This window comes from Anopheles cruzii, chromosome 3 (assembly GCF_943734635.1).
Source record: "Anopheles cruzii chromosome 3, idAnoCruzAS_RS32_06, whole genome shotgun sequence".
NCBI classification, from domain to species: Eukaryota; Metazoa; Arthropoda; class Insecta; order Diptera; family Culicidae; genus Anopheles; species Anopheles cruzii.
Window position 1 is genome coordinate 62,858,988 of NC_069145.1, and position 20,694 is coordinate 62,879,681.

Genomic DNA, 20,694 nt, shown 5'->3' on the forward strand with positions numbered 1-20,694 from the left:
TGCGAGGAGAAAGGAACAGGGCAAAATGAGAACGATGGCAGATCCAGATTTGGTCGGTTTCGGTATTATCTAGCTGTCTGTCTGTCTCAAGCACGTCAGACCAGTGGTCAGCCCGCTGTGGAGTTCTGAGTAGCGAAAACAAATTATGAACTTGTTACGTCGTACTTCGTAGTGCTCCGAGGCACTCGATAAGCGTTGCGTTGAAAGCTACATTCAAGTTTTCGAGAATCGAGGTTCGAGAGGCAGAACTTCGAACAGTACTGTATATCTTTTAACAAGATTAATTTGGTAGGAGCAATCAGTCTACAGCAGGACTGAACATACTACTCATCAATGAGCTAGCAATTTATATTTATATATTCTGTTTCGGTTTATTTCATCTGGCTTAGTTGGATTGGATTTATCTCAACCTGATAAGCAGTGAACAAACGGCATTGAGATTACTTTGCAAATAAATTATCCATTAAAAAGGTCCTAACGGCAAAGCAATTCACCCTGCCCGTTAGATTAACACCGCACAGAGCTTTCTTTACTTTACCAAACCGAATGTTATTGTTATTTTTTGAAGAACCACGAAAATGAGCAAAAAAGTCACCATCCAGGAACCATCCGGATAACGGTTCCGGCTTCCGTCGTCGGTCGCTGGACCGAGCCATATGGTCGGGCGCGCGGTCCGGTGTTGTCGCAGAACCTAACTTACTTACCTCTGGGCTACTAATCGGCTTAGGCTGTGGACATTTTTCAGCGAATCCAGCGGCAGGCCCTGCAGTTGATTGTCTGAGAGATCCAGCGAAACCAGCGAGTGCTGCATGAAGCTGTGGATGGAAGCGAAAGAAGAAAAAAAAACCCGAGATCGTAAGCGAAGCTTAGAAGGGATACACACAGCACAGGCCAATCGCTATAAATGGGCGCTTTCGCAAACTAAATGGCTGCCCGGACAGCACGGGAAGCAAAAAACCGGGAAGCACGGAAAACGACTTTTAAACCCGCAGCCGTCCGCCCGTTCCGCAGATTGGTCGGAAAAATAAACTCATCGGCTGGCATTTGCATGTTGACCTTAAGGGCAGAGTTGCTGAAAACAGCTGCAGGCATCCAACTATTGGCGGTCGTCGTCGTCGTCCACCGGCAAGAAAAAGTCCCTCCGCAGAGAGTGGTGGATAAAAATGGCCAAATTGGAAATTGTTTTTCTTACCGGACCGAAAATCAAATTTTCTCAATTTATTTATTTGAATGTGTGTGCACGGCTTCGACCGAAACGCCAACGCCAACGGAAAGCCGCGCACATTTCGAGGTTCGATGGACAGATCCGGCAATCCGGCAGCCAGTGGCCACGTTTCGGACGTCTGGGGGCTTTTGCCGTTTGGAGGAATTTTATCTTTCTCACCACTCACGGGCCACTGCTGATGCTTAGCCGTGATAAAAAGATGAAGGCTAATTCAATCGCTGGCCCGCTGGCACAATCGACGGAGCTGGGACACCGGCCAGGAGAGCACTCTGCCGGCAGCGGGGGAGGGTTGGACTTCGAACAGTAGCCAAGACAAGAATGGAAGACGCTTGTTCGGTTTTTGCTTCGAATGCGGATCGTGAAGGACTCTCGAGCGCACGATGATGGTGGGTTCTCGAGGTCCGTCTCGGACGACGGCGGACGGACACGAGTGACGAGGATTTGCTGTTATATTTATTTCTTGTCGTTGTGCTTTCATCCGGACCATTTCCGAATCTTGTAAACCCCATTGTTGTAAGGACGGCGGGCGCTTATCTGTCAAAATCTCGTCTCGGCGTTTGAGAGTTGTAGCGTCGTTTAAAGTTCATAAACTTTTATACACTTTACTCACTTGGAGCACAAACCATTGATAAGAGAATAAAGAGGTTCCTCTATTAACATTAGAATATGCCGATGCTAAGGTAGAATCAACCATTTTAAGCGTCTTTGACTTTCTTTTTTAGGAAAATAGGCGTCAGGAAGTCGAAACGGTAATCAAACCGGTGATCAAATCGGTCCACTTATTCGATCGTGTTCTGAGCCGGTCATGAACCGATTTTGAATCGGTTCCGAACCGGTTGTAAGATGAGGAAGGGTTTCAAATATTCACCGGAATGTTTCCCCCTCTCAAAAACTCCTACCTGCAAAATTTGGTTCGATTTATTCGAAAACAACCCAAATTATCATAAATACCGTTCTTCTAAGATTTATAAAAACCCAATTATCATGAATTTTTCGTTCTCTCCTCGGAGGTGTGAGAGAGTCGAACTGTCCTGCATTAATTGTTCGGTGTCACAAAACTACGCTGTGCAAAATTTCTCGCAGATTGGTTCAGTAGTTTTGGAGAAATAACGGAACAGACAACGGACAGCCGAAAAAAAGGAACAATTTTTGAAAAACTTCGAAACCCGAAAAATACGAAATTTGACTAGGGGAGCAGGAGCGACTGGTAGGTAGCACCAGTGATAACGTTGCATGAAATATTGCACGCAACATTGCATGCAATATTTGATTTCCAAAACTTGCATGTAACATTGTATGCAATATTGTACAACAAGATTTGCTTTCCAAAACTTGTACACAATGTTGTGTGCAATGTTGTATGCCATCTTGATTGCGAAGCTGGGTTGTTTGGTGGTATGGTCAAACAATATTTTCGGCAATATTTCAATATTATTGCTTGTGAAAGATTTCGGTGCAATTTCGCGGTTCATGATTCGTGTACAAGTTCTATACGAAACAAATTAACGAATTTTTGGAGCGAATTTTTCCGATTAAAAAAATGACCACACGCTGTCAGCGTTCTGCGGAAACCATCAATGGCGCTCACCCATAATAATTGTTCAAAATTAGAGGAACGACAAAAAAGCAAGAAAGACAAACTGGAGGCTTGTGGGTGAACCACCCGAACACAAATTTGGTTTTCACTCACCAGACCCACCATCGACGGTGCCGATCCTCTAGCTGCCAGACTATTCAGTGACGTGGTTTAAATTGGCTTACCCAGCCCAGCACGTAGCAGGTTCTCCGACCTGGGCACGAATCACAACATCATGACCGTCGCTGCGAACCATCCCGGTTCGCTCTTCTTCGAATCGGTGTAACGTTCGAACGGCAATTGAATTCGAGTCGAGAAATGCGGACGACGCTAAACTGCACAAACAGTGGCGCACCAACATTGTACTGTGACATTGTAGGTGAAATATTAATATTTCACAACAGTGTTTGGACAATTTGGCAACCATCGACCGGTGGACCGGTTCGGTATTGGCTCATGGCTTGGCGCCGCAACCGAACGGCCCCCAAATTCCCTAACGATGGATTGTTGTTGATCATAAATTTTCCATTTCCGAAACTGCCGATACCGATCGGTGGACCGATTGTTTGGTGGCTCCAACGAAGGTTTCAACGATCGGTGGTGTCGTACGCATGAGGGAAAGTCAAAAGCCAACGCGGCACGTGTTTGCTGTAAGGCTTTAGTCGCCAAAAACTATGTGGAAAGTTGTTATGATATTCCATCTTTTAAGCAAAATGTTAGCAACAAAGGTTAAAAATGGTTTTGGATAATTCTGGGAAAGGATAGAAAATGTTCTTACGGTTTACTCATACAAACAAACTTCAGTTTTGCAGTTCAGTCAGTACCGGACGATGCCGGATTAGTGAATGGACGATTGATGATATCCTTTTTGTTGTCTTTTTTAAACTTCTTATACTTTTATGACGTTCGAAACATTCAAGTGCGACAATTCTATCGGAGACTTCAACATCTCCTAGTTTAAGCTATCCGATAATTTTTAGTTATGGTTGATTTACTTTAGCCGTTAAAGGATTTAATCGCCTTTGATTCTAGCGTTCGTAGTTCTCACTAAACCGTATAATACGACGTCTGTCAAGAAAAAGATGCTGGTAATCTGTTATGCTTCAGCCACCAAAGCGACTGCAAAAAGGTCCTAAAATCACCAACAATACCCCAGGTCCAAACATTCCCAAGCACGACAAGCGAAAGCGCGTTACTCTAACCACCACCAGGCTCGAACCGTTTGCGGAAGGTATTGTCTAATTCATCAACTTACCGCAATCGGCCCAACGTACGATCTGCATTCACAAAATCAGTTTTAATTCCCGATTCTCTCTCTCGCTCACTCACTCTGCCTTTGGGTGTGTGTCACTCAGAGGCGAGTCCTTGGCGAGAAGCAATCGGTCGCTCGTTAAGCTGCGACAACCGGATCCTAAGCGTACCGACGAACGGCGGCTACATCATTCCAGCAGCCCACGGCCCCGGCGGCAGCATCAGACGTCGGGCACCGCCCGGAACACGTTCATCCGTCGACGCCGTCAAGTGGAAAGCGGCTTGCCGATGTTTCCGTTCGATCGTGACACCACCACCGTGGAAGGGTGGTGCGCGCGACGGAGCGGGTGGTTCGAAGTACGGTGGCAAAGTGCGAATATCCACTACAAATGGTTTGGCTTTATCCCCGGTCCCGGTCCCGGCCGTCGCCGTCGATACTGTCCTGCGCCATCATTCATGCAGCGAGACTCGGCGATGCAGTCATGTAATGGAAATGCAGCACCGTCCGCAATTTGCTGCCCTCCACCCCGGGGGGGCACGGAGCCCGGACACCCAGAATGCATCAGCATATCGTACGGGACCCGCAGCAGAATCGTCCACCAGATCGTCCTGTCACTTAGCGTGCGAAGCGGCACGGTACGGCAGGACAGGAAGAATAGGGGGGCAAAAATGGAGAATCAGGTTTGATAAATAAACCATCCCATCGAAGGACGATTCCCCGCGGGGCCGAGGGCTTCCCGGGTTTAGGGCGCTCGGGCAAGGGCGACCGGAGCAGCAGCAACAGCCTCCATTTTCCACAAGACATATTTGAGTATGAAGCATTGCGTTGTGCCGGGGGACGGGCCGACCGGCTGGCCGGTGGCAGAGTGGGAAGGGGCGGTGAAACGAGCGATAAACGACCGCAAAAGAGCCCGGAACTGTGTCATCCTCGTGCCATACGTGAGCCCGGTTGGCAAGCTGGGTCCTCACCCGGCCCCAGAAACCGCGTACCGCATAATGTATGCCATCATATCTATTCATGGTTTTTATGCAAATTTAAATTGTATTTTAAATCTCCTTTATTTGATATCCGCCCGGACGTCGGATCCGGCGGCCCGGGATCAACCATCGGAGCATCGGAGGATTTTCGGCAGCTTGGCATCGCTCTCTCTCTAGAGAGAAGGAGAGCGAGAGCGTACGGTGGACCTCAAATGACCCCAATGGACGGGGTCCTCAGAAGCATAAGAATTGCGAACGGCCCACGCTATGGCCGGCCCACAGCATACTAGGTCTATGCGTTGCAAATCGGACTGTTGAGGGACCATGAGGGACTAGGCGTCTCCATTAAAAACCACTAGAATTGCTTTTTGGTCGATTTTCGATCAAACATGGTTCAAATTGACCATTTGTTGTCAGTAGCGATCGGAATTAACGTTTCTATCAGGTTTTAGGAGCTTGTGAAACACCACACCTTTCCGTCCCATCAAAAAGTCCGTTTTTTGGAGTCCTTCGACGCTTTTTTTCTGTTAAGTCAAAATCGCCATTTTGAAATCTTTTAAACCACTTAAAGCACTGCGATCTTCCAAACACAAGTCCCGACAAGCATTTGGTGCGATTCCGAAGCAGCTTTCTTCAAGAGGAGCAGAAAAATAATAATCTCCGTAAAACGTCATTTTCAGGCACAAAAGTTGACATGGTCTAACCCTTTCAACGGCCGTTTGCAAACTGATTAAATTTTTTTGCGACCTGGATTCATTTACCTGATGTCAAAACAAGGTAATGATGAATGAACCGCTAAACTGGGAAGTCACAATCGACAGGTACAGCCATTTTTTTTAAAGTCCGATTTGCAACGCATAGACCTAGTAGTTGCCGAGTGGATGGGAAAATGCGCAATAGGAGACAAATTCCTTCGCTGCCGAAAGAAACGAAAAGCCGAACAACGGCCAGAAGCCAAAAGTGGAGTTGTAAATTGACAATCGACGTTCCGTCTAAATGAAATAAAGTGAGAGATCGCTTGGCTAAAAGGGGGCCACAGAAGCCAGAAACGGCCAGCGACAGGTGGATAACTGGTGAGTGGCCACCGGGGCACAGGGATCTTGAGTGATTTTAAAGCAACGAGTAAGAGAGAGCTAGAAGCCGCAAAAAAGCCGCCCGCTTTGCTTATGATACAAAAATTAGTCTGGCCATTGACCGACGGGATCGACAGGAGGGCCTCTAGCTAATGGCATTCCAGCCAGAATACGTTTTGGTGCCATTCAAATTGCGGAAAGGATGAAAGGAACTCGATCAACGAAGCTTATTGTGGAGCAAAGAGGTTTATAATATTAACCATCCTCTGCGGATGGCTTTTTTGTTTGGCAGCTTATTGGACCATCTGAGGAGGACCCCCCAGAAAGGACGTTGACAGAATTCAGGAGCATAACCGAAACGCTCCTTAAGTTAGTGTCCTTTTCTTCGCGTTATTCACCAATTACGGGGCCGTCGAATGAAATTGATGTTTAAAGGGACGGCAATAAACTATGCTCCCTATGACCGGCTGGTGACTTCGCATGTACCTAATCAGACAACTACAACCGCCCGGTGCCTTGACCACTGAGCCACGACCCCCCCGATTGGCTGCATCGTTTGTTCGAAGTTTCGAACAAAAGTTCGAACACTATGTTGCCTCGTTTCTTACTGGCGACGGACCTGGTGGTGACAGACGACCGAAGGAAGAGTCTCGAGTCAAACTTTGGGCCTGCAGGCAACGCGCTCTGCTGCACTTCTGTGTGTGTATGTGTACGTGTGAGGGTGTGCTGGCCACTCTCAACGAGAGCGTCGGAAACAAAAGGCACTCCCGGAGATGTTATCCCGTTGCATGTTCTGGGCCGGCGAGCATCGTTGCCATTTTTTGGGCTCCGGGATTCCGGGAGATGGCCTCCGCCCCGTTTTGGGGTTGTTCGGGGTCACATTCTTCCGTTTTTTTTTCAATTCGGGATTCTCGACTTTCCTCGACGCGGCCCAACTTGGGCCGACTTGCCTGCATTTGCCGCATTGCTTCCGGTTTTGGTCCCCTTCCCATGAATGTTCAACTACAATTTCGTTTCGATTCACTCGAGTGACGCTAACTGCGTCAGACTCTAGCCCGAGCTGACCCAGAAAATGGGGACGGGAGGATGGTTGCAGTGAAAGAAAAGCCCGGGAGGGCGGGCCTGAAAATGCATTCCCCCGGTGGGAGGCTGGCGCTTTTCGGTTGCAAGGATTTTTCATTTTATTTCTATTTTTTCAATTCCGCAACTTTATCGCCGCGCGCCGGGAAATGCGAACGACCCGTGTGGCGCACACAGGGAAAAGTTCATCATTCCCGAGCCCGCCCCAGCGCTCCCGTTCGCCCTGTCTGTCTGTGTCTGTGTGTTTGTGGCCTGCGACCTCCAGTGGCGGCCCGAAGTGGGTGCGCCCGAGAAATCAGAGATTGTACATCTTTATTGCTTTACAATTGAAAAGAAAGTTCGATTGCCTCGCAGAGATAAGATTTATTCGCCGCTTTGCTACACTTGCACTACCGGCAGGAAGGCGGGCGGGCTGGCCTCGGTTGGCCCTTGAGGACCTCCTGAACCATTGCCGGGGTAGCGTTGTTTAGTAAGGTCGGCCGTCGGTGGCCCAGTCCGGTGCCCTTTACATGTTGTGATCACTCGGCACAACGATCCGTTCGACAAGAGGCAACCCCACAGCAGCAGCGAAATGACAATGAAAGCCTTTTTTTTCGGTGTTTTTTGGCGCGCAGATCCTGGAAGGATCTCGACCGATAACGAATGGCATCTAGTGTGCCCGTCTTGCACTGGTTGTTCCAGTTCATGTACTCGCGGCGTGGTTGGAGTGCACTCGTCATCATAATACTTGAATTTCGGGGCTTAAAATTAGGAAACTTTTGAAACACTTTGTGTAAGAGTAAGGGCCAAAACTACAAAGAAGTAGTAAATCATAAGGAGCTGTGTCTTAAGTCTCCAATCTCTCAAGTCTCAGTCAAGTCACGCTAATCTCAGTCTCGCAGTCACGTCAAGTCTAAATTCGCTGAAACAAAACTACTTTTCTTATATAGAGAAATTATTTTCAACACAACTATCGCCGCTTAAAATGACTATTTTTGGCATTTTATTGTTTTCTGGTCATTCGTAGAGTTTAAGAGTGCGGTTATATTTCGATATTCTTTAACTTGTGTTTTTTTTTATATTTTCTTTGGTACGTACATGTCAAAAACTAAAGACTGTATGAATGCGTACGTTACCCTGATTTGAACAGCTGCAACTAACACCGATTTTCTATATATACGAGAGCTGTTCGAAACGAAACGACACTTTCATGTTTCTTTAATATCTATGTTAACCAATTCAATGTACTGTTTCATTTGTGTCAATGTTTTTTTTCAAATTCTAAAGGTATTTACAAAATTCAACAGTCGAAAACAAGACAAACCACGCGTCACAAACGTTTTTAAATACTAAACTACGCATTCAAAATTTCAGAATTTGCAGGTAAACGTGGAAAACATGATTATCAACATGACGACACAAGCAAATTGAAAAACCATAGCCAACAGAAATTTGCCAGTCGCAAGTCCTTTTGAACAGCTCTCGTGTATGCTTCACTTCCATGTATAAAAAAGAATATGTTTTGTATTTAAAAATAGTAAAAGATCCGGATCTTGCTGACTATACTTAATTCGGTTCCGCAGCAGTTGTGTATAATTAGAAACATTTTCTTGTTATTGTAGGCTCATGAATTAAACGGCAGACCTTCATCAAATATTTCTTTTTGGCATTTTCCAAATATTTATAATTCCAACTGTTAACATTACAACTGGTTTATCAAAAAGGATTGCACTCTGTTTAGTTTTATTGAAAAAAAATCAAACAATTGACATTTCTGTAATAACGAAAGCTATGTTTAAAATCTGTTACTCCTAATCTGCTACGGATGTTTTTAGCACCATCGATTTGCTGCTGCGTGTAGTTAAACGATGTTACTGAATGTATACAAAATATTTTCGAATTTCGCGAAATTTAAAGAGGTTTTACCCCTATTCAATTTGCCCCGAAATTCAATTTTAATAAAGAGCGCATTTCGAAAGTCCTTCATACAATTTTTTCCCTCCGCTGCTCTTGGTAAGGAACCAACAGCTTTTCCGTTACTTCCGCAGCAGATTACGGTATGCCATGGTGCCATGACCGGGCGTTGGGGCGAGTATTGTTGGGTGGCGGTTTTTTGTTGCTTCGAGTTCGCGCTGCACCCGACTGCAACCAATCACATTGTTCGGGGCAATTCTGTTGAATCCCGGCTTCCCAGGCGAACCGTTGCCGCAACAGGATTTCCGAAATCCGCGACCGTAACCCGCCACGGTGCACAGGGGTGCACAGGTACACATTTTTGCCCGCTGCATTTGCGCTTCATTTATAGTTTACGATGCATTTGCTTTGATTTCCCTCCCCAAGGCCGGGCGTTTCTTCGCCCGCCCTTCGCAACCGCATCGAGCTGTGGCGTGCGGTTATGCTGCGTAGCAATAATGTTGCCACCGAAACGGATGTTCAATGTGTAGTTCACCGAGACCGGAAGTGTTTGTGCTTGTTGAGTGAGTGAGCGTGTGTGTGTGGCGTTCGAACTGGGTGTTACTGGAGCGGTAGAGTGTTGTTTCAAGCGGCGCAGTACACAACATACGCTGGCGGAGGGAATCCTTGCGAGCGATGCGAGGGCAACAAAATGCATTAAGAATTTGCAAACTTGCCGCAGCCGCATTGTGGAGCCGCGTGCACTCGCAAATGGATTGAGTGCATTAGCAGCGGTACAAGTCATGTACGTTTCCGTGACAGCTTGACAAAGTTAGTGACTGGCGCGTCAAACATAATAACGTGGAGTGGCTTCAATGAGCTCGTCGGAACTAATTCGGCGAAAAAGGTACCGAAGTGCCCTTCGCACGTGAGGGTGGAAATTTGGCGAATCAAGCTTATTTACATACGAAGTGTGGGTAGATTTCGATTTAATGAATCTTTAATGGTTGTGTCGCGAATAAACTGTTTTTATTTTGGGCTCTACCCATAAACTTGTACAAATTTACTCCTGTAAGAATTTTTACTAGTTACGGCTTTGCCGTTCTGATTCGTACTGGTCTCTGCAGTACGCTCGATCCGTGTGGTTTGTCATCCGTACTCCACACCTGGACCGAGCGTCCTCTCGCCTGGCGGCAGCGCCCTCTTGCGCCGCTCGCTGGCGTCACTTATCAGTGACAGTTGCATTGATAAAAACACAAATCTTTCGTTGGAGCCAGAAACAGGATTAGAAGTTGTTTTCAAAATTACCAAATTAGTTGAAATTATTTGAAGAGGAACAGCAAACTTCGCAGAATGTTAATAATGCATATTTGCGTAAAGTTTTGGGTATTAAGTTGTTCATTGGTAGCGTCTTACAATGATCTCTTTGACAGCCAGCCTCGCATAATAGTTATCGTCATCAGCTTTTCAGCGATCTTCCTTCAACATAACTTAAAGCTTAATGTCTACCAAGATGCTAAGGACTGTCGATCATATCGGCTCTCGAGACTTTTATGTAGCATAACAGCAGTCTATTGAACGAAGCGTGGTTTAATCCTACAATGCTCTTTCGAATCAAGCCAAGCTCGGTGATAAGTTCGCTTGTACTCATTTGGCTTATGAAATATGAAGCCCATAAGGCTGCATAACGAATGTGCACTCTCTGCACTGTGCACTTTGAGACCCTGATTTAAGCGAACGTGTGCCCCGGCAAACGCCAGGGTCTGGCTTCGGCCTGGGGCCGGAGTCAACAGATCAGGCCGACTATCTGGGGCATTCTTTGTGTGAACAGTTGCGCATACGTACAACTTCAATCCAATTTTACTCGGCAAACATTCTACACTCACACACACACACACACACGTGCAGCATAAGATGTAGTTTCTTGAGATGCTAGCAAAATGTAGCGATGGAGCCATGCGGCAGTGCTCCGAAGACGCTGCGCGGCTGCACTCTCAAGACCGGAACGCACAATGGAACACTTCGACACTTGCAACATATTTTTATGCCTCACCATCCCCCGTCAAACGGCTTCACCCCCGCGTGTGGGGTGGTACAGAACGTGCACCAAACGTCGCCGAACAAAAGCCGATTAAAGTATGCAAGAGCAAATAAATCGTGTCAAAGCATGGGGAGGTGGCTCTATGTTGCGCTGCACCAGGCGGCGAGGTCCCGGACCGAAAGGTCAACTGTTGCTGGGGAGCACCGACAACCTTCGCACCGTCACCACCGTGCCTGGCGACAGTGACAATAGCAGCGAAGATTTGCAACGATCTGCTCCGTGTTGTCTGGTTCCACAGTTTAGGGGGAGGCAATTACCGGCTGCCGGCAGTCCTGTATGCTTTCGGACTTTTTAGCTGCTGCCTTCAAAGACGCAATGATGCGTTTTTAATGCAAAACAGTTACGGGATTAGGAAGAACGGTGCAAAATGTGGCTAACATTTCAAAGCGGATCGTAAAAGGAATCCCGTATGATCCACTCTCTAAAATAAAGGACATTTTGCCTCTTAGTGTGCGTTTTTGCATGAATACCGATAGAATGTCACTTTCGAGTACCGCCTTTGTCGATCGCTGGCGCTAAGTTAATACAAATCCCCAGTCCCATTTGTTGCGTCTCCGCTGCTGCAATGGTACTCCCGAAATAATAATTTAATTTGTTATGGAAGAAATATGCCCGCCTTGCGCCACCAAATTCGTATCAATTGGGCCGGGCCATGTGTCATGATTACTTTGCCCTCCATTTATAACACCACTAATTGAAGACCCTCTGCCGGCGCCAAGACGCGTGCATTATAAATCATCTCGCAGCAAATAAAGCGGCATTTCGCCGTTTCATCGTTCATGTTCGGGGAAAAAAAAGAAATCGCCACGTGACAAACGCCCGTCCGCCGACGCTTAATTTAAATTTTACATCCTATTCATAACTCATCATCAACCGTCAACGCGACCTTCCTGGCAAACGCAAGCCGGCCCTCCCGGTGAGTCCTTCCGTGCCACGGCTGATTGCTTCCTTGCGTCGCCTTGAGTTTTTCGCCAACCTCCTCCGCACTGCTCGTGTGCTCGAAGCGAAGCTTTTCCTGCCGTTTCCTTCGTCGCCGACGCTCCCGCGGAGAGGTAAATCATTATAAACCAACGATTGAAATTTTCCGTTTCCCGCGTGAGTGTGTGGGGATTGCGGTTGTCGGCGGCACTCTCGGCACCAGTTACACTCGGTCATTCATTTTTGCATTACATTTTTTGCTCTCTCCTCTCTCTCTCTCTCTCTGTTTTCCTATGTGTTCTTTTGAACTTCATTTCACCCACAAAAAAAACAGAAAATACTGGACCACCATTTCCACTTCGAAAAGTCTCGACGTTTGGTTTGTTTTTTGTTGTATGCGCGTTATGCAAGTGATGCGGGCGAGAGACCATTACCTGGTGGCTCGCTGGCGTGCCTCATAATCGTCGTTCTCATCGTCATCGGTGAGGCCAGCCCTTGGCGCTAAGGTAAAAACAAGAATCCCTGGAGCGCACAGTGGGCTAAAAGTGTGGCCAGTATTCAAACAAAATGGTTCTCTCCAAATTACGGTTCACTGGAAATGGGGGATATACCTCCAAAATATAAATTACCATCCACTAAAGTGTATTAAAACTAAAGAGCAGGCTTTGAGAGATTTTCAGTAGCGAAACTATTTAGCAGAGGTTTGCCGCTGTAGGTTCTTAGCATAGACAATTTGGTATTTTTTTTATTAACAACAACAATATTGTTTAACAAAACAGCGGCTTAAGCTTTAGCGCCTTATTTTACAAGCATCAATAGCGAACATTTTTATAGAAAAAAATATTACACTTAAAAATAATGACATTCAAATGTTGTTTGAGCATTATCTCATCGATACTTCTCGTTGCTTTGAAACTATAAAAGAAGTCTATTGAGACTGTTGAGACTATTGGGTTTTATTTCACCTAAGAAGTAACTCTATAGTCATTTACTAATATCTTATTGGGCCAGCAATTGTTATTTGCGTCAAAACGACACTCAAATATAACGTCATAGTCAAGACCTTCTTTAAAATATCGCACAATAAAAAAAATGTGTTGTAACATGAATGAACTGACAGCAATGAACTCATGACAGCGTTTTGAGCAATTATAGAGAACGTTTTAAATATTTACTTAAAGTGTGGCAGTTTTTATGAATGTCATATTAATCAATGTTGAGTCTTTGTCCCGATTGCAATAAATTGAATTCTGCCGAAAAATGCTGCAAACCTACATTTGTCCGTTCTTCAGTGTGTGGAGGTCCCACTGTCCACAGGTAGGGATCTGGAGCGACTCACACACACACACACACACACTCAGTGAGGCGTACTCCACCGCCGCGGGCAGCGCACACCTTTTTGGCGGGGTCGCGGGCACCATCATCAATCAAACCTGCCCTGACGTTTGGAGGGCAGTTATGTGCTTCTTTCTAATTTTCCCACACTTCCCGCCCCACTGACCAGTGCGAGCCCCACCAAAAAGAACTGCTGCCGCAGAAAACGGGGGCACCGCGGCCCGTGGATGGGTTCCGGCCTCTGGCGGAATGCGCATAACGGTGCAGAAGGGCGAGCGCAGCACTGCGGAAAACCTGGCAAAACCGTTTGGAAGTTGTCGCACTTTTGCTTTCAATTATCACCCGACGATGAGCGATGACGAATGGTCAGCCAAAGTTTTACTGCTCTCTTTGTGTCCCACCCGCCGGAGGGCCACCTTTTTCTTTGGGCTCCATTTGCCGTGTCCCTCCTTGAGCCGCTCGCTCGTGTGCCGTTCCGAGAACGGAAGCGGAAACGGAAGTACCCGGCCGCCGCCGCCGCCGCCGTCGCCTTGTTTGCTGAGCTTTACGCCGGCGTTCGTGGAAAATTATTTTTCTGTTCACTGCACGACGCCAAGTTCCGCGAAGCGTGTTGCCCCTGCAGGGACGGCCCTTCGGGTGGCTCTGTTTACTTACTTGAAGCTCTTTTCGGAAATATCCTGTATTTTGTTGTCCACCAGCTTCAGCGACTCGAGCCGCAGCCCCTGGAACGTCTCGTCGTCCACGTTGTGGATGAAGGTGCGTGACATGTCGATGTGCTTTATCGTCCCGTGGAGAAACTCTGCGAAGGTAGACAGAAAGAGAAACACGAAGTGTGTGAGAGAGAGAGAATGGAGCAAAAAAAACGGAGTCGTTATTGAGTGCCGAGGGAAACTGGAAACCCTGCATTAGGCGAATAGACGTTGCTAAATTAATCGAAACATAAATTAGAAAAACAAACCGCTGGAAAATGGCACTGGGGCCACCGCAGGACCTCCGGGGTTCTCGGGAACGGAACGATGAACGATTTATGATCGTCACGAAAGCAAAACAAATCCTCGGCGTGCTATTGGGTTGGGTTGCCCGCCTTTCGTTGGTGTGGTGGTCGTAATGTTGTGTCTCGCTCCGTTTTGCGTAATGGTTCTACGAAGGACTCTTGTGAACGGTCCAAATTTGTGTTGACAACGTGTTGAACGAAGGTCATACTTTACTATTGGTATGTTAAAGCGAACTAATTGCCTGTGTTTGAGCAATACATATTCTAATTAACTCACTACCCGTCACAGAATGTCGAATTTGTGTTGTTGGGTAGAGAATATTTTATGTTTATCAAACCACGGGTCTATGAAATATGATGTCTTCAATTTAAAATATGATGTATTCAAATGAATATTTGAAAGAAGTTATTAGAAAAGGTTGATCATTAAGCAGCGAAACACTTCTTATATACAAAGGATTCATTCGATTCTAGCGTTCTAGCGACTTTACCACTTCCAAGTAAATATAGTCTAACAGTCTATTGGCTTGAGGAAAATAAAGTTACAGTTACAGTAAGCAGTTGTTAATTTATAATTTAAAAAGCCTTAATGAAACGCATTAGAAAAAGATCTTTCCTCTTATTTATTTTTCATCATCTTTACCGATATATGAAATTAAATCTAATTGACTAATCGCTCCAAAGCTATTATATGACTATCGCTTCAAAGTGTTGTTATTGGCAAATGAAAAAAACGGATTACACCAAAAACATCCTATTGTTACTACAGTTTCACTATCGTTCCGAACGATGGGGAAACTAATTACACTCCTTTTTTATCGTTTACCGCTTCTGTGTAAACATAATTAATGCATCATCTTTAAAATTTATTTTAGGATTCATCGCGCCTCGCCGAAGAACATGACCTAATCCCGTCCGCCTAATGAGGGGTTAATCCTTGAATGTTTATCTGGAGAACCCTACGGCCTACGTGGCCCCACTGCAAAGGGCAATAATAGTTTCCCGAACCCCTTTTCGTAGGGTTATCATCATCGGCTTTCGGCCCATTGTCGTGCCACTATCAACCTCATTTTAAAGCACCCAAAAGCGGTTCTTCAAAGAAACCCCGGCCCGGCCCTGGAAAAGGCTGACCGATTTTCCCATTATCACCTTTCGGGTGCTCTCGATCAGCCCCCGAGAGTCGTTCCTCCGAGGCGTTCCTCATGAGGCAGTCACTGCACGTCCTCGGAGCCGTCCTAACGAGCCGTGCGAGCAAAACACGAAGCCTATCGCCGTTCCTTCAGGACGAAGCAGCATCCCGGTTGGGGAAGATTTAATTTTTCATAATCCTTTGAAAGGCTGATCGAAGGTCTGGCCGGCAAGCAATCTGCCGTGTTTTATCGACGAGCAGATGCCGGGACGGGATAAGTCGTCGGGCGGACGTCAGTGACGACGACCCTTTGTTCGGGGGGAAAAGAATCCTGAAGCGAAAATTTAATTTTCACTTCTCCTTCCGCCGGCCGGCCGGTTCCTACGCCATGCTGGGTTTCGGAAGGCCGGTGGATGCTGGTGGGAGACAGGACTCTGGTTGTCAACATCTTCACTGACAATCTTTCATCTTTGACAGCGAACGAGGAGTGCATTGTGTCGTTCGCCTCCGTTGGGCCAGTGCTTCGAGCGTAGGCCACAACCCTCAGCCGTAGAGTTCACGTCGTTGCAGAGTGTCAATCTTCTGTTTCAATTGCGTATTGCGCTGATGTTTTTGCTTCCGAATTCGTAGCTTCTCAAGGAATCGCTTTCACCATGAGCATTTGAACAGTGCCTTAAACAGGAATTGATGCTAATGAAGTTACAGTTGATTGAAAACACTCAAAACCACATCGCAAAAATAGTTTAAACGCATCGACTATGGCTAATTCAAACTGTCTTGAAATCTGGCCACTTAATCGGAGCTTATAAAAAGCTCAAGCAAAAGCAAGTCTAGCATTCGTTACATCATTTCGCAAGATCTATGAACTGGTGGAATCTCCGAAACAGCTGAACTGGACCATAAATCTCCCAATGCCCTTCTGCCACGCGCCATTTCAATCAAGCGCCATGGCGTAGTTTAATTCTTCGCCCCCGGTGTTTGTTGTTGCCCTCTGGACGCCGTATCTTTTCGCTGATCGTTGCCTGATTTTCATATCTTATGCAAACCCGAACCCGAACGCCGCTGCTGCTGCTGCTGGCAACCGCTGGGACCGCTGGGACAATACCCGGGCGACATTTGCTGCAGCCCCGGCTTTGGGAAGCGCTTTTTGAAGCGAACCGAAAATCCGACAATCGATGTGGAAACCGCTTTGGGCGAACGCCGGCCCCGAAATGGATAGCAGCTGTTCAGCAGATCGTGATTTTCTGGAGTGTTCTCTTTTTTTCCTTCCCTCCGCTGCCGGGAAAGGGTTCGTCGTGGTATTCAAAGCCCGAACGGGTTGAGAAAACAACTTCGCAGTCCGTTTCCCGGACGAAGAATGCATTCGTCGGCGGCAGAAGGCTCGCCCCGGCACCCGGCACCGGGACTGGCACCGAAAACCGACAAACCGAGATGCTATTCATCTCTTTTATCTCAAGCTGACAGGACACAAACAGGATAACATTTGGGTGTGCGAGTCAAGTCCGTCCAGCTGCTGCTGCTGCTGCCCGGGCTTTGGCTATCCTGGCCCCGGGTGCAGTTCTGTCGAAGAAGAAACGGAAACCCAACATTATGGTCCCCGGGTGTCGTTTATGCTCCGCTTTTTGGCTGCGGAAAACGTCGCAAGAAGCAGCTTTCGGACGGTTGACGAGTCTGGAGATTTTAATCCGATTTCATCACCTCGACCGCACCGTAAAACCCGACCCTCGGGGTGGAAGACTCGACGCTGCCCGGACTCGGTTCGACTGCAGCCCGGCATCAGCGAACCGGGTAGTTACGCTAAATGGTTGGCAGTATTATGATTGAATTTATTTCCAAGAAAACTATAAGACACTCCGGGAAATTTGATAGGCCAATTTGGACCAAAAGGAGGCCACTCGCCGCCCTCCGGTGGTTGAGTGGATAATGGGGCTCTCGCTTTTGTCAAACGATTACGACATTCATTGTTTAACTCCAACTAATTTTTGATGTTGATTTTAAGGCACGATCCGTCATGACGTCTTAGAGGGAAACGGTATCTTTTTCGAACCCGGAACGTCGCGTCCTTTTCGGGTGCTTACCGGGGCTTAACATGACGTCGAATAATTTGTTTCTAGTTTCACGTCGCTGGAGCAGCTGCTCGGTGCGCGATGGCCACGAATGTGTTAACCAGATTACGCAACCGGATACCGGAGTGGGTTTGTTGCGAGATCGCACACAACATTCATATATAGTTTCTGGCGGCTGGTAACGACATGTACCGACCGACTGTAGGCTTAGAGCCTGCCGTGAAATCACAAAACACCATTGGGTTGGCGAGAAACGAGTTCCATGTTTTTGGCGCTCGCAAAGCGTGTCTTCGTCGCCGTCGTCGTTGTGGACTCGCGATCCTATTTACGCTAAATCCTCCGGATGAAACTTCGTAATGAATTAATGTATTCAGCAGGTTCACTTAGATCAACGAGCGGAAGTGAGACCGGGCGCGGGGCGCCTGGCCGCGCTGGAAGTTACTTTATCTTCAATTAAACTTTTTTTTTCCTGCTACCCACTCTAAATTCTTCGGCGCCCTCCCCAAGGCTTGGCTTTCCCCGAACCGGAAGTAGGGAAGGTAAAAGTTTCCAAAACCGTGCTCCGGCGAAGGTGAATTCTTACGGGAGCCTGTCGGTGAGATAAGTCCTCATAAAAGCACTGCCAGCTAAAAAGGACAGCCAACTTCCGGCCGTCTTCCCGTGCCCAGCCCCTGGTGCTCGGGTGACTCGTCGGCGGGCGAGCGGAGAATGTTTGCGGTTAGCGTCTTCGTCCTAGTTCTCGGGTTCGAGGCCCCCCCCGGGTAGCTTGAAAGTAGCTAACGGCGAGCCAGAACCAGATTGCGCAAAAGAAATCCTTGTATAAATTCCCTTTCATAAAGTTTCCCGCCTTGCCGGGGAATCGGCTACAAAAACAAGCCCTCGAAGTCCTCAAACGGACACCGTCGGACGGGCAGGTGGGTTGGGTGGGAAAAATATTCCCGACCCCAGCGTACCGTACCGCGGCATCGGCGTAGTTTTGTTGTTCGCCCACGGCACTTTCAAGTCCATGGCCACGGGAACACGCTTGCCCACGGAGGATCTTTCCAACGCGGCCGTCCTTCCAGGCACGGTCGACCACACCGGAAGGGATGCGATCGCAACCGGGAACCGAACCGGCCGGAGCCGCTTTTTAATGTACTTTTCGAAGTGCAATAAAAATGATGAATAATTAAATTCATCGCCGGAACGCAAATTTCGATAAGCCGGTGCCTGGTGACCCGTGGCGATCGGCTGAAGCCAATGCAGGGGTTCGATTGTTTGCCCTAAAACCCGTGGCCGTTCGATTAATTGCTACTAATGCGCGATTTGTTACGACCATGCAGCCCGAGCAGGAGAGTTCTCGGCAGTGCCAAGATTTATGATGCACTGTAAGCGTAATTGTGGTGCATGTTCGACACGAACAAACGAACGGATGCTGGCCCGAGTTGATACGGGTGGACTATCGATTCGCTAATTGGTTTTACACCGAACGCAGGCCACTAAAACCACGCGTTTAATGAATATAAAAATCCAACCGGATGTACTAAATGGCCACGACAAAGACTTCATTTTTTTTAAATCCTTTTTGTGTGTTTTTTAGTTTTTTTTAATAATGTTTCACGCTTTTAATTTATGTGGTTTGGTTACTTTCTGTTTTTTTTTCATTAAAATAACGAGTCGTCACTCCGTAGGAGTTTGCAGGATTGCCTAACATCAGGCGTTTTATGACGATTGATGAGAAGATGTTTTGTGCTTTACTTTGCTTCATTTTTAAATCCTAATTTGAATGTGCTAATTTCTCTAACCAGCGCTAACATTACGTTTTAACTGGCATAATTTTGAAACCTAAACTTCGTTGAAATGAAACCATAGCTTGCAATCCATTAATCCACATTTGCATACTTTTGCGCGTTGCCAATGGTTTGAGACTCGTTCTGAAACATCATCACACATTGTTCCATTAGCAACGCGTCGGAATATTTGGAAAATGAAATAATCTTCAGCTGCCTCAAAACAACGGTCCGTCCGTCGAGAACGGACTGCCGGGATTCGAGGATCATCCTGAGGTCCGGTAGGAATAATTAAGCATATCGCTACGTTGTTGGCAACAGTTTGTTGCCAGCTGGAGCAGCGCAATCGTCCATTCCATCAGAGCCATCGCGGGGCCCCCGGTGGCCGAACGTGGACCGTTCTCTGGCCACCACTAGCTGGCCATGCGAAGTCACGTCGACCACATCCGGGACATGGTTCCGGTGGGTTTGAATCGTCACAAAACAGCCCCATTAGAGCGCCGGGAGTCTCGAGCGCTTCTCCAGAAGGCGCACTGCCCGAGTCACTTCTGGGCTCGAGTCGCTATCGGAGCACTTTTCGAGCGAGCCCAACCAACAGCAACATATACATTATTTGCTGTAACATCATGTTAACACGAAAATATCCTTTTCTTCGGCGCCTCGGCGAGAAACACATAGACGCACTTAGACGGGCTTCGGTGGCGGGGGCTCTTTTTCGGTGGCGACGGCACGGACAGGTCGACGGCGGGAAAGATCATTTCGGTATCCTGTGGCCTACCAGTGGGCCCCGGGATTGCCCGGGCCCACCGGGATTGGAGTTCCACTCCCCGTGGCACGGCTCTTTGGCACTGGTAATGACAGTGCTGCTCTCACCACGCCACGGTTATTCGTGTGCGGCGAAATTAGCTTTTGCCATCCGTTAGTTTTTGGTTTTATGGCCTCTCTTTTCGGGGACGCAAATATGTTTACACTTTGTCGTCCATGTTGGTGCGCCTCCACCTTCCCCGGTGAACGTGGGATGGGAGGTTTCTTCTGCTCGAAGAATGTCGTCTGAAATTTCCTACCATTGTAGGCCAGGCCAGACCAGGCAGCCGTGTGAGCATGTACCGATTCCTGAGGTGACCTTTGGTGAAGGAATTTTACGGAGAAAAAAATGCCACTGCTTAGGAGAAGCGACGAAGCGTGTCAAATTTAACATTTTATGTGAAAGCTTAAGGTTTACAAAAATGTGGTGTGTGAGCAGAGCTTAACTAAGAACGCTAGGAACCGAGTAAGCTTCTGGCAGTCAGCCAGGACACGGTTCAATGGACTGTGGCTTAGCAGTAAA

At 47.3% G+C, this 20,694-nt stretch overlaps 1 protein-coding gene across 1 annotated transcript in view; it reads right to left on the reverse strand.

The window, feature by feature from the left end:
* The window catches only part of LOC128273296 (chaoptin), a 52,439-nt gene that overhangs the window by 7,293 nt on the left and 24,452 nt on the right, over positions 1-20,694 (reverse strand). Inside the window, exons 2-3 of the mRNA XM_053011234.1 lie at positions 14,064-14,208; positions 705-815 (exon numbers count right to left, since the gene is read on the reverse strand). Of these exons, the coding sequence (XP_052867194.1) occupies positions 705-815; positions 14,064-14,208 (256 nt within the window). The remainder of the gene's footprint in view (positions 1-704; positions 816-14,063; positions 14,209-20,694) is intronic.